This window comes from Rana temporaria, chromosome 3 (genome assembly GCF_905171775.1).
Source record: "Rana temporaria chromosome 3, aRanTem1.1, whole genome shotgun sequence".
NCBI classification, from domain to species: domain Eukaryota; kingdom Metazoa; phylum Chordata; class Amphibia; order Anura; family Ranidae; genus Rana; species Rana temporaria.
Window position 1 is genome coordinate 405,531,876 of NC_053491.1, and position 12,707 is coordinate 405,544,582.

Below are 12,707 nucleotides of genomic sequence, written 5' to 3' on the forward strand. Positions count from 1 at the left end.
CCGCGGCCTGCGGTCACGTGCCCAGCCGTGCCATTCTGCCGACGTATATGGGCGTTAGGCGGTCCTTAAAGCGGTGGTTCACCCTCAGTAACAACATTATAGCATTAAATTCAGCATAGTAGCGCGAGCTACAGTATGCCTTTATTTATTTATTTTGCCCCGTACTCACTTTGTAATCCTATAGTGAAGATTCCGACTCCCCGCGGGGAATGGGCGTTCCTATCCAGAGGGAAGATGATTGATGGCCGGCTATGGCACGTCACGCTCCCCGAAGATAGCCGGAGTAGGTCTCGGCTCTTCCCGGCGCTATACGGCGCCTGCGCACAGACATCGGAGCTGACTGCGCAGGCGCCGTGAAGAGCAAACACCTATTTCGGCTATTTCTGTGAAGCGTGACGCGCCATAGCCGGCCGTCAATCACGAGCCCTCTGAATAGGAACGCCCATTCCCCTGAAACTTTACTACGCGATTACAGAGTGAGTACGGTGCCAAAAAAATATATAAAGGCATACTGTAGCTCACGCTACTATGCTGAATGAGATGCTAGAAAAAAAATGTTTTAGGGAGAACCCCCGCTTTAAGTGGTTAAATACCACCAAAAAAAAATCTATATTTGCTTAAAAAAAATCAAAAAATTCAGTTTGGGTACAGTATTGCCTGACTGAGTAATTGTCATTCAAAGTGTGAGAGTACTGAAAGCTAAAAATTAGCCTGGGCAGGAAGGGGATGAGCATGTCTAGTATTGAGCTGGTTAAACTCTGGATATTAAAAATTCATGTTTTTTCAGACGGAATTCTGCTCAAGCCTGCCTTGCATACACACGGTCACACAAAAGTTTGGTGAACTTTTGACTGCCAAGAACGTGGTGACGTAAAAGACTACGATGAGCCAAGAAAATTATGCTCTATGCTTCTGAGCATGTGTCAATTTGTTTCCAAGCATGCGTCGGAATTTTGCGCGTTGGTATTTGTACGCACGATCGGAAATTCCGATCAGTTTTTTTCCTGATGGGCAAAAAAAGAGATCCTGCTCTCTATCTTTTTCCAGCAGTTTTTTCGTTGGAAAAAGTCTGATGGAGCATATACACGATTCCCGACCAAAAGCTCTCATCAGACTTTTTCCAACAGGAAAACCGATCGTGTGTACGGGGCATATGATTGGCTAATGCCCTGTACACACGATCGGACCTTTGTCTGACCAAATTCACAATCGAAATTCCGACGGAATTCTATCGGAGGAAAAGAGAACTTGTTCTCTATGTAAACTCCGATGGAATTCAATCGGAATTTCCGATGGGGCATACAGTCTAAATTTTTCCATCGGAAATTTCGATCGTGTGTACGGGGCATTACAGTGAATGTTTAGTAAATCTCACATTCACTGCATAATAAATGTGTTATCCTATGTGTTTACTACGACATTAAAACATATTGATGATGGCGAAACTCTCACTTGAATAGGAGGGGGCAATAGTAAGGGGTAGATTCAGATAGAATGGTCTATCTGTCCGCCCGGCATAACGTAACTCAGATACGGTACGCCGCCATAATTTAGAGCGCAAGTTCTGTATTCAGAAAGAACTTGCGCCCTTAGTTACGGCGGCGTAACGTATGTGTGGCGGCGTAAGCCCGCCTAATTCAAATGGGGATGTTGGGGGCGTGTTTTATTAAAATTTTACTTGACCCCGCGTTTTTCACATGCGCCGTCCGTAAAATATCCCAGTGTGCATTGCTCCAAATTACGCCGCAAGGACGTATTGGATTCGACGTGAACGTAAATGACGTACAGCCGTATTCGCGAACGACTTACGCAAACGACGTAAACATTTCAAAACTCGGCGCGGGAACGACGGCCATACTTAACATTAGCTACGCCTCATATAGCAGGGGGTAACTATACGCCGAAAAAAGCCTAACGCAAACGACGTAAAAAAAATGCTCCGGCCGGACGTACGTTTCTGAATCAGCGTATCTAGCTCATTTGCATATTCCTCGCGTAAATCTATGTAGGCGCCACCTAGCGGCCAGCGTAAATATGCAGCCTAAGATACGACGGTGTAAAACACTTACGCCAGTCGGATCTTAGGGAAATCTATGCGTAACTGATTCTATGAATCAGGCGCATAGATACGACCAGCCGGACTCAGAGATACGACGGTGTATCTGGAGATACGCGGTCGTATCTTCTATCTGAATCTACCCCTAATGGTCTATCGTAGGTCAACAGGTACATGGGCATACTTTTACTTGTCCAAAATGTGTTTACAATTTCTGAACCAGTCTATATCCTTCCTGTACATAATGGTGATTCACCTGAGCAAGATATCACTGGAATAATCCACCAATGGGAATAAGGAGAGTGCAGCTAATGTGATGACCTTGGTGCATGTGCCTGCTAATTACAAATAAGACTTTCCTGTTTTATTCAAATGATTTGTGACTCAGTGGAGGATGTGTCTGGGATGCTCTAACAAAATGCTGGACCTGCCCCAACACAAACAAGTACATCAGGTTCATCAAACGACATGCTCTGCACTCTCTCAGTAGCTGTAGGAGTGTTACGGCTCTGAGCTATTGGCCTCCTTACACCAAGCGTAGATGTGGCAGTAGTGATCCAGGACCAGGAATTCTGGAATATGAATATAATGGGTTCTGTGACATCCAACCGGTGACAAAGATGGGTTGTGAAAAGATGGGCTCGTTGGACTTCAGGATAAGCTCCTGGCACCTGGTCTTTTTTTGCATCCTTTTTCATAATATGGGACCGGTGGCAGCGCAGACATGCCAGCTAGTTACCGAATCAGAAGCACTAACATTTGATAAGGTGGGAAGTACACAGAATATATCTATGGTGAGAAGACATTCTGATGCTCTGGATCCTCTTTATAACATGCAGAGGATGTTTCTGAATGCCGTCCAGCCAAACCCCTTTCCAAAAGGTAGGAGAAATGGAGTAAAGTATTTTAACCACTTGCTTACTGGGCACATAAACCCCCTTCGTGCCCAGTCGAAATTTCAGCTTCGCTTTAACTGACAATTGCGCGGTCGTGCGACATGGCTCCCAAACAAAATTGACGTCCTTTTTTCCCCACAAATAGAGCTTTATTTTGGTGGTATTTGATCACCTCTGCGGTTTTTATTTTTTGCGCTATAAACAAGAAAATAGCGACAATTTTAAAAAATATATATATTTTATACTTGTTGCTATAATAAATATCCCAATTTTTTTTTTTTTTTAAACTTTTTTTTTCTCAGTTAAGGCCGATACGTATTTTTCGACGTATTTTTGTAAAAAAAAAAATCGCAATAAGCGACTGCTTTGCGCAAAAGTTATAGCGCCTACAAAATAGGGGACAGAATTATATATTTTGTTATTATTTATTTTTTACTAGTAATGGCGGCGATCTGCGATTTTTATTGGGACTGCGATATTGCGACGGACGTATCGGACACTTTTGACACAAATTTGGGACCATTCACATTTATACAGCGATCGGTGCTATAAAAATGCACTAATTACTGTATAAATGTGACTGGCAGTGAAGGGGTTAACACTAGGGGGTGAGGAAGGGGTTAAATGGGTATCCTGGGTGTGTTCTAACTGGGGGAAGGGGGGTGACTGGGGGAGGTGACCGATGCTGTGCCCCTATGTACAAGGGACACAGATCGGTCTCCATTCCTCTGACAGCACGCGGAGCTCTGTGTTTACACACAGAGCTCCATGTCCCTGCTGTGTTCCCGACGATCGCGTGTACCCGGTGGACATCGCGGCCGCCAGGTACACGCATCGGCTTCCCAGCGATGCGCCGGGACAGTGTTTACCCGCTGCGTACCCCCCAGAGGCGCGCGCGGGTAATGCACTTTAAATGACGTCCAAAGACGTCCAGTTGGCCCCTGAGAGCCGCGCTGTTGACGTCTTTTGTCAATAGCGCCGGTCTCAAGTGGTTAAAAGAAGAGCAAAAAAATAAAATTTTGATTTACATTGTGTGTAAAATTAGAAATGTCCGATGAAGCAATATTTCAACGTATGAGCTGTGCAGGTGTGTTACACATCTATGACAGATAGAAAAACGTACTGAGTTATAGAAAACAGGTAATGGGCACTTTGTGGTCTCATCCAAATATGGTTATATGATTGGCTCAGTAATGATTAGGATGCTTGAAAAAGATGAATACCTCTAAGTGAGGTGAGATTTTTCGGGCAACCAAAAAAATATTGTGACAACTAGGTCATAAAAATATATAAATTTTAATACATTAATTTACAACATAAACATTTCATAGTAACAACATTATTTAAAAAAATGAAAAATTCCAGGATAGAGAAAATTATTACTGCTAGAGGATCACCACACACCCCAGGACTAAGCTAAGGGTATAGGTGATCATTTATCCGACGCGTTTCAGATGTCTCAATAATACATCTTTCTTCAGGGAATAGAAAGCAGCAAGAGTTTTTCACCTTAATGCATAGGATGCATTAAGGTGAAAAAAATGGTACCTTTACAACCCCTTTAATGAAGGTACAGCATTTAGCAACTTATTGCTACACTTGTACACACGGCCTTGTACACACGGGCAAACATGCCGGACCGTTTTCAGCGTACATATCTGCCCGGGGATTTCTGTATGATGGCTGTACTCACCATCATACAGAAATCCGCGCGTACTCGATCCGCGGCGACGGCACGGCCCTGCCAATTCAATGCTTCCACGATGACGCGGCGACGTGCGCGGCCCTGCCAGTTCAATGCTTCCACGCATGCGCCAAAGTCATTCGACGCATGCGAGGGATGGCGGCCGCTCGGACATGTACGGTAGGTCTGTACAGACGACCGAACATGTCCGAGCGGACAGGATTCCAGGGGGCTGTTTCTAAACAAGTTTGGAAATATTTGCCCACTGGAAAAAGGCCCGGCGGGCAAATGTATGCTGGAATCCTGTCCGCTCGGCTGTACAGACGACCGAACATGTCTGCTGAAACTGGTCCGCGGACCTGTTTCAGCAGACATGTTCGGTCGTCTGTACGGGGCCTTAGAGGTGCCTCTCTTCTCTTTGAGGCCTCGTACACACGACCAGACATGTCCGCTGAAACTGGTCCGCGGACCAGTTTCAGAGGGCAGATCCGATCGTGTGTACAGGCTAGCGGACAGATTTCCAGCAGACAAAAGTTTCTTAGCATGCTAAGAAACTTGTCCGCTGGAGAGCTGTCTGTCGGACATGTCCGCTGGTTAGTACGTCTAACCAGTGGACCGAAATCCCGCGCATGCGCTGAATTGATTCGACGCATGCGTGGAAGCATTGAACTCGTGCGATAGAGAACGTCGGTGTCGTCTACGTCACCGCGTTCTCTGTCCGCGGGGATTTCGGTTTGATGGTGTGTACAGCCATCAGACCGAAATCTCCGAGCGGACATGTCCGATGAAAACGGTCCATGGACCGTTTTCATCGGACATGTCCGGTGGTGTGTACAAGGCCTTATACCCTGTAAAAAAAATGCTTTTATATACAAGTGCTTTGGATTACAAGCATGTTTCTGGAACAAATTATGCTCGCAAACCAAGGTTTTGCTGTACCTCATAGAGATATTCATACAGTCTGAAATATTACTATGAGTGTAGTATGATATGTGTCTCACCTTTAAGAGTAATGACTGCAATGCAAAGTACTTGTGTCACTCTGATGAGACATTTTACATTAGAGAATAGCTAGGCAATTATTTTTTGTCATGAGCATTCCTATCTTTATTAACTAAAGATCCAAAACTGATATGAAGTTTAACTAAAGGCAAAACTATTTTTATTAAGTTTTAGATAGAGGGATTAGAACACCGGTCAGGTTTGGGTTGCCGTACGTAGGGAGAGTCACCCGCTCTATATATATTGGAGACCATTAGCACCGGAAAGTGAAAGTAAAAAAACAAAACAAATGTTGAGTTTTAAGGGGAAATCTTCCAATGGCGACACTAGTTCTGGTGCTCCTGGTGACTAGTAGGGGATCCCTTCACGTTGGAGGAATTTCTTCTCACTTCCTATTGTGGCTACGGGACAGGAAGTGAAGAGAAATTTCCTCAATGGGAAAAAGACGGCAAAAAAACTTACAGGGGTTATAACTCACCATTAATCTATTCAAAAAAGTCTGGGCTTTAGTTCTACCTTAAAGATGATTTCCAGTTTGTTATCTATGTAGAAGACCATGTGCTGCAGTCCTAATTATCTGTCTTACTACACAAAAAATATCCAAGCAATATGAGATTTCCATGTAAACTTTAATAACTGTTAGAGCCTTCCCATCTGCTTTATTGTATATTAGCTTCCCCCAGGATGTTTTAAGTATTGAGAGAACAGTAATGAATGTGGGTAGCTGTGAGCTATCGTGAGTGCACTCAATTCTGGGACCTGACTGCTACTAACAGCTGAGAGTATCAGTAATATTTCACAAAGCTTTACATAAGAATAAGAATATTTATTTTCAGTCATGTGACTACATTTTAACTCTTATGCCCCATGTATGGAAGCTGCTAATCATACGTTCAGAGGCAGTTGGGCTCTTTTTTTTCAACTGCTGAACTCATTTAATGTTATCTTATGTGACCATGTACACAGTCTCGTTTATTGCCTTTTTAAGGCAGTTGCTTTTAACAGCGTTTCTTTGAAAGCAAAAAAATGGGTTCAGACGCAGAAGATTTCCAAGTTTGAGACGCCAAACGCAACTAAACGCGACTAAACGAGGCTAAACGCGGTAAACTGCGTTTAGCAGCATTTCGTTTATAGGCGTTTTTCGTTTTTGGCCATTTAAAAAAACGCCTCTAAATGCAAACGTGGCAATATGACACTAAACGCGGTGTGTAAACGCGGCGAAACGAACGTGGGTTACTATATGTCAAGTTTAATCATTTAGGAGCAGTTTTAAAAACGTCCCGTGTACATGGAGCCTAATTAGACTGAAAATAACTGTCACTTTATGAAAATAAGTATACTTATCATGGTATTTTAAATTTGCCCATCTATGTATGGCCCCCAATCGGTCACTCATCGTGATCACATTGAAAAGTAGAACGTTTGGCCAACATGCCCCTGCTTCCAAAACTGAACAAGGATCCCTCATTGCCTCAAAATCATTGGCCTATCTCAGTTATTAAAAACAATATAGAGATCTTTATTTGGGACCTATGGTTACAGCTCTTAATCACTTCAGCCCCGGACCATTTGGCTGCCCAAAGACCAGAGCACTTTTTGCGTTTCGGCACTGCGCTGCTTTAATTGACAATTGCGCGGTCGTGCTACGTGGCTCCCACACAAAATTGACGTCCTTTTTTTCCCACAAATAGAGCTTTCTTTTGATGGTATTTGATCACCTCTGCAGTTTTTATTTTTTGTGCTATAAACAAAAATAGAGTGACAATTTTGAAAAAAGTTCTATATTTTTTACTTTTTGCTATAATAAATATCCCCAAAAAATATATATAACATTTTTTTTTCCTCAGTTTATGCCGATATGTATCCTTCTACATATTTTTAGTAAAAAAAAATGCAATAAGCGTTTATTGATTGGTTTGTGCAAAAGTAATAGCGTCTACAAAATAGTTGCAGTTTTATGTAATTTTTATAACAAACATTTTTTTACTAGTAATGGCGGTGATCAGCGATTTTTATTGTGACTGTGATATTATGGTGGACACATCGGACACTTTTGACGCTATTTTGGGACCATTGTCATTTATACAGCGATCAGTGCTATAAAAATTCACTGATTACTGTGTAAATGACACTGGCAGGGAAGGAGTTAACCACTAGTGGGCAAGGAAGGGGTTAAGTGTGTCCTAGGGAGTGATTCTAACTGTGTGGGGGCTGGGCTACAAGTGACACGACAGTGATCGCTGCTCCCGATGACAGGGAGCAGAAGATCAGTGTCCTGTCACAAGGCAGAACAGGGAGATGCCTTGTTTACACAGGCACCCCCCCCTATCTGCAGCTCCGTGACACGATTGCGGGACACTGGCGGACATCCCGCGGGCACGGTCACAGAGCTCGTAACAGGGGTGCGCGTGCCCACACAGCGGCAAATTTAAAGGGGCGTACCTGTACGCCCATTCGCCTGTCCGTGCCATTTTGCAGATGTAAAAGTGTGTGCACTGTTTGGCAAGTGGTTAAGGTATCAAAGTATTACCCAATATTTTACCTAGGGAGTCACTGCAGTAAAGATATATATCTTACCAAAACTGTTGTATCTGTTCCAAGCCCTTCCTATCACAATTCCTAAATCATGTATAGATAAATTCCAGATGGATATTAATACATTTATTTTGCATGACACACAACCTAAATTCTCTAAACATATTTTAGATCCTTTGCAATGTAGAGGAGGTTTAGGTTTGCCCAATTTCTGATTTATCTAGCCTCTAGATCAGTGGTCTCCAAACTGCGGCCCGAGGGCCGGATGTGGCCCTTTGCTTGCCTTTATCCGGCCCTTGGGCACCACTAATGGGGCACTATTCCTACCCCTAATACCAGATGTTTACTCCCACTGATGCCAGGCAAATTTCCACTTCGCTGGCCAAAGTCCGGCCCTCCAAGAGTCTGAAGGACAATAAACCGGCCCTTTGTTTAGAATGTTTGGAGACCCCTGCTCTAGATTCTCACAACAAAATGGAGCATTGTAAATTCCAATTCGAAGCATGTTCTATAAATCCATTTTACCTCCCTGGTATTTTATGGTCTTCCACTACATCCTGTAAAGCCTTTGTCCCCTACAATACTTTGGTTTCCCAGTTTCTGGTCTATATATAATTTGAAATATGGTTTGTCCTCCCGAGTTTCTCCTTTGCCCTCGTTTCTAGATGACCCAGCATTTACTCCAGCCTTTACGATTGATAGGCATGTTTCTTAGTGGAAAAATAATAATTTGGTTACGCTGGTTGTTAAGTTTTGAGAAACTCTGGCAGCTTCTAAACATCCCACAACAAGAACGTCTAGACTCTATGGTATCTCCAAATCAGACATTAATACACCACTTGTTATGCCCTTACTCCTATCTCTCCTAAATCATTCTCTCTGCAGTGCCCCTCCTAGGGAAAACGGTTTGATTTCAGATATATATAGTGCCCTAGTTAATGATCCGATCCCTGGATCCTTTTCATATGTGAGGAAATTGGAAACAGATTATACCTCCAATGTACCTCACAGGACTGGGAGGACATGATAGGCAATCTGCGTTCTCATCTCTCACCCATAGGGAGACAGCTCTCAAACTTTTAACCAGGTGGTATTATACCCATGTTAGAATTCATGTTATTTTTCAAAATTCTTCAGACTTCTGCTTTTGGGGTTGCCCCTCTTAAGACACACTATATCACATGTTTTGGTCTTGTGTTGTGCTGCACAAGGTTTGGCACAAGATTAACAAGATAACTTCTAGAATTTCTGGTCAAGTTTTTCAACTGACCCCTTGCTGAATCATACTGTGCATTTATTTGATGCATAATGGGACTCTTGTAAAGTTCTCCATCACTTACACAATTGCCAAAAATATTGGGACGCCTGCCTTTACATGCACATGAAGTTTAACGGCATCCCAGTCTTAGTCTGTAGGATTCTGTGCGTTGACAATCTGTAGACATGCTGCATTTTTCCACACTGCACATCACCCCACCAGTGTGATGTGAATGCGGCACAAAGAGAACAATTATTTTCTTTGTGCCGTTTTCAGTGACCTATGCCAGTGCCAAAGTCCTAACACTACTGTAATGCCGCGTACACATGATAGGTTAAACCGATGAGAAGGGTCTGATGGATTGTTTTCATCGGTCAAAACCGATCGTGTGTGGGCCCCATAGGTTATTTAACCATCGATTAAAAAAAAGCAAACTTTCTTTAAATTTAACCGATGGATTCCTAACCGATAGGTCAAAACCGATCAATAGTAGGCTCGACCATCGGTTAAAAATCCACGCATGCTCAGAATAAAGTCGACGCATGCTTGGAAGCATTAAACTTCATTTTTTTCAGCACGTCGTTGTGTTTTACATCACCGCGTTCTGACACGATCAGTTATTTAACCAATGGTGTGTAGGCGCGACAGACCATCAGTCTGCTCCATCGGTTAACCGATGAAAATGGTCCATCGGTCCGTTCTCATCGGATGGACTGATCGTGTGTACGCGGCATAACTCTCACACTAACCTTTCCTGTAACACTAGTCTCCACACTAATCCTTCACGAAACCCTAACATTAATCTTTACATTAATGTAATATATTGCAGCTTTTCAATCCTAAAGCTGTCTATAAATGGGTAGAATTTTGAACAACAATTTTTGGAAAAAGAAGGTTCTAAGGAAGTTTGTTGGTTTTTCCAATCTTTAGTAGGTCAAAACTATGTTTTCTTTATTTTTTTATGTACAGTAATCTTTATAAAGAAATTCATCTTCTATGACATAGCAGTCTAAAAACAAAGAAAAGGACAAAACAAAAATGCAAAAGTGCAAAACAGAACAAAGCCACTAAAAATAACAGACAGTAGTACAGAGCTATCCAATCATGCGTCTATGCAATATACAAAATAGTGGGCCCGATTGGCCTTCCAACAGAGGGGGCCTAAGAGACAGAGGCGTCAGCTTTGTGAACATAAGATAATATGAGACATATTACTATTAAGTTGTTGTCCTCATCAGACCCTCCACCAGACATAGGCGGCATTTGTGGGCAGACACCATCAAGATGGACAGGTAAGTAAAGCCAGGTGGCTGATACATTCAGGAAATATGGATCTCTAGGATCAGGGTCAAAACGATGTTTATTTTTTACCACATTGATGAAAACATTTGAATGAGCAGGATGGACAATGTTTCTTGACGTTTCTCACAGTATATGTGGTTTTCGTTCGGTAAGGTTCAATTATTGCAAAATCAAATGTTAAAAAAACAAACAAAGGGGTAGATTCAGAGAGAAGATACAACGGCGTATCTCCAGATACGCCATCGTATCTCTGAGAGTGCGGGGTCGGATCTATGCGCCTGATTCATAGAATCAGTTACGCATAGATTTCCCTAAGATCCGACCAGCGTAATTGTCTTACACCGTCGTATCTTAGGCTGCATATTTACGCTGGCCGCTAGGTGGCGCTTCCGTATATTTACGCAAGGAATATGCAAATGAGCTAGGTACGCCGATTCAGAAACGTACATCCGGCCGGCGCATTTCTTTACGTTGTTTACGTTTGGCTTTTTTCGGCGTATAGTTACCCCTGCTATATGAGGCGTATCCTATGTTAAGTATGGCCGTCGTTCCCGCGTCGAGTTTTGAAAATTTTACGTCGTTTGCGTAAGTCGTTCACGAATAGGACTGGACGTAATTTACGTTCACGTCGAAAGCAATGACGTTTTGCGGCGGAATTTTGAGCATGCGCACTGGGATTTTTTCACGAACGGCGCATGCCTAAGACTTTTCCTAAGAATTTTAGTTTGAAATCTACAGTATCTATGGCCAGCTTATAGTCTAAATGGACTTGACTAACAGCTAACATTTACAACAAATTTTTTATTAAATTTTTTGGGATAAAGGTTTTACATAATTAAATAAAAGCTGACCATTGTGAGCAAATGGTTTGAGTCAACTCTTTACCTGCTACTTTCGCACAAAAATTATTTTGCCCATGGGACTTTAACGAGGCACAGCCAACAAATAAATGTTTTATTTTTTTTATCAAAGCAAAAGGAAAATATTACATATATTTAAAATCATCTTTGGTACAGACACCACCCCCCCCCCTTTTTTTTTCTTTTTATATTTCTACAATATCTTCACTTTTTGCTACTAGAACTTTTATGTCTAATTCCCTATTGAGCATGCTTTTTTGCACTGGTTCCCAGTCACCAATATTCCCAATTTCACTTGCTTTAAATATTACACACACCTTCTCTCTTCTATTAGTCAAGTTGGACCAATCTTTGAGAATTGATAGCTTTACCCACAACTTCCTTTTGTGTTGAGGTTTTACATCACTTTGTTCTCAATGAATTTTTAGTACACATGTCGACCTTTCCTTGCACTCTGTGCTGCTGTCACAGAGGATTGCTCTATCAAGTTTTTGGCCTCCCTCCTCTCCACAACTCTCCCTATGCACCATTGGGTGTCTGTGTCTGGCTACTTTTACTCATCAAATCAATTACTATACCATTTAACCATTTGTGGTGGTCCATAGTATGATTCCTATGATCTGTAAGTCTGACTTTTGTATTATTTTTGCCTCTCTTCTCATCCCCTCCCCCTTCTTTTACTTTAACAGCATTGGCCAGATCCACAGTGAGAGTACGCCGGTGTATCTACTGATACGCCGGCATACTTTCAAATTTCCCGCGTCGTATCTTTAGTTTGAATCCTCAAACCAAGATACGACGGCATCTGGGTTTGATTCGACAGGCGTACGGCTTCGTACGCATTCGGATCGTAGATGCAATACTTTGGCGTCCGCTGGGTGGAGTTTGCGCCATTTTCCGCGTCGGGTATGCAAATTAGCTATTTCCGACGATCCACGAATGTACGCGTGGCCGTCGCATTCTCTTACGTCGTCTCTAGTCGGCTTTTTCCGGCGTATTGTTAAAGCTGGTATTTTGCGGCGTATAGTTAGATTTGCCATGTTAAGTATGGCCGTCGAAATTAGATTTTTTTTTTTTTGCGTAAGTCGTCCGTGAATCGGAATGTACGTAAGTT

General features: G+C 42.5%; 1 protein-coding gene across 1 annotated transcript in view; it reads left to right on the top strand.

Moving 5' to 3' along the window:
- The first annotated feature begins 2,442 nt into the window (after positions 1-2,442).
- The window catches only part of PROM2 (prominin 2), a 108,343-nt gene continuing 98,078 nt past the window's right edge, over positions 2,443-12,707 (top strand). Inside the window, exon 1 of the mRNA XM_040345922.1 lies at positions 2,443-2,938. Coding sequence (XP_040201856.1) covers positions 2,677-2,938 — 262 coding nt within the window. The 5' untranslated portion in view covers positions 2,443-2,676. The remainder of the gene's footprint in view (positions 2,939-12,707) is intronic.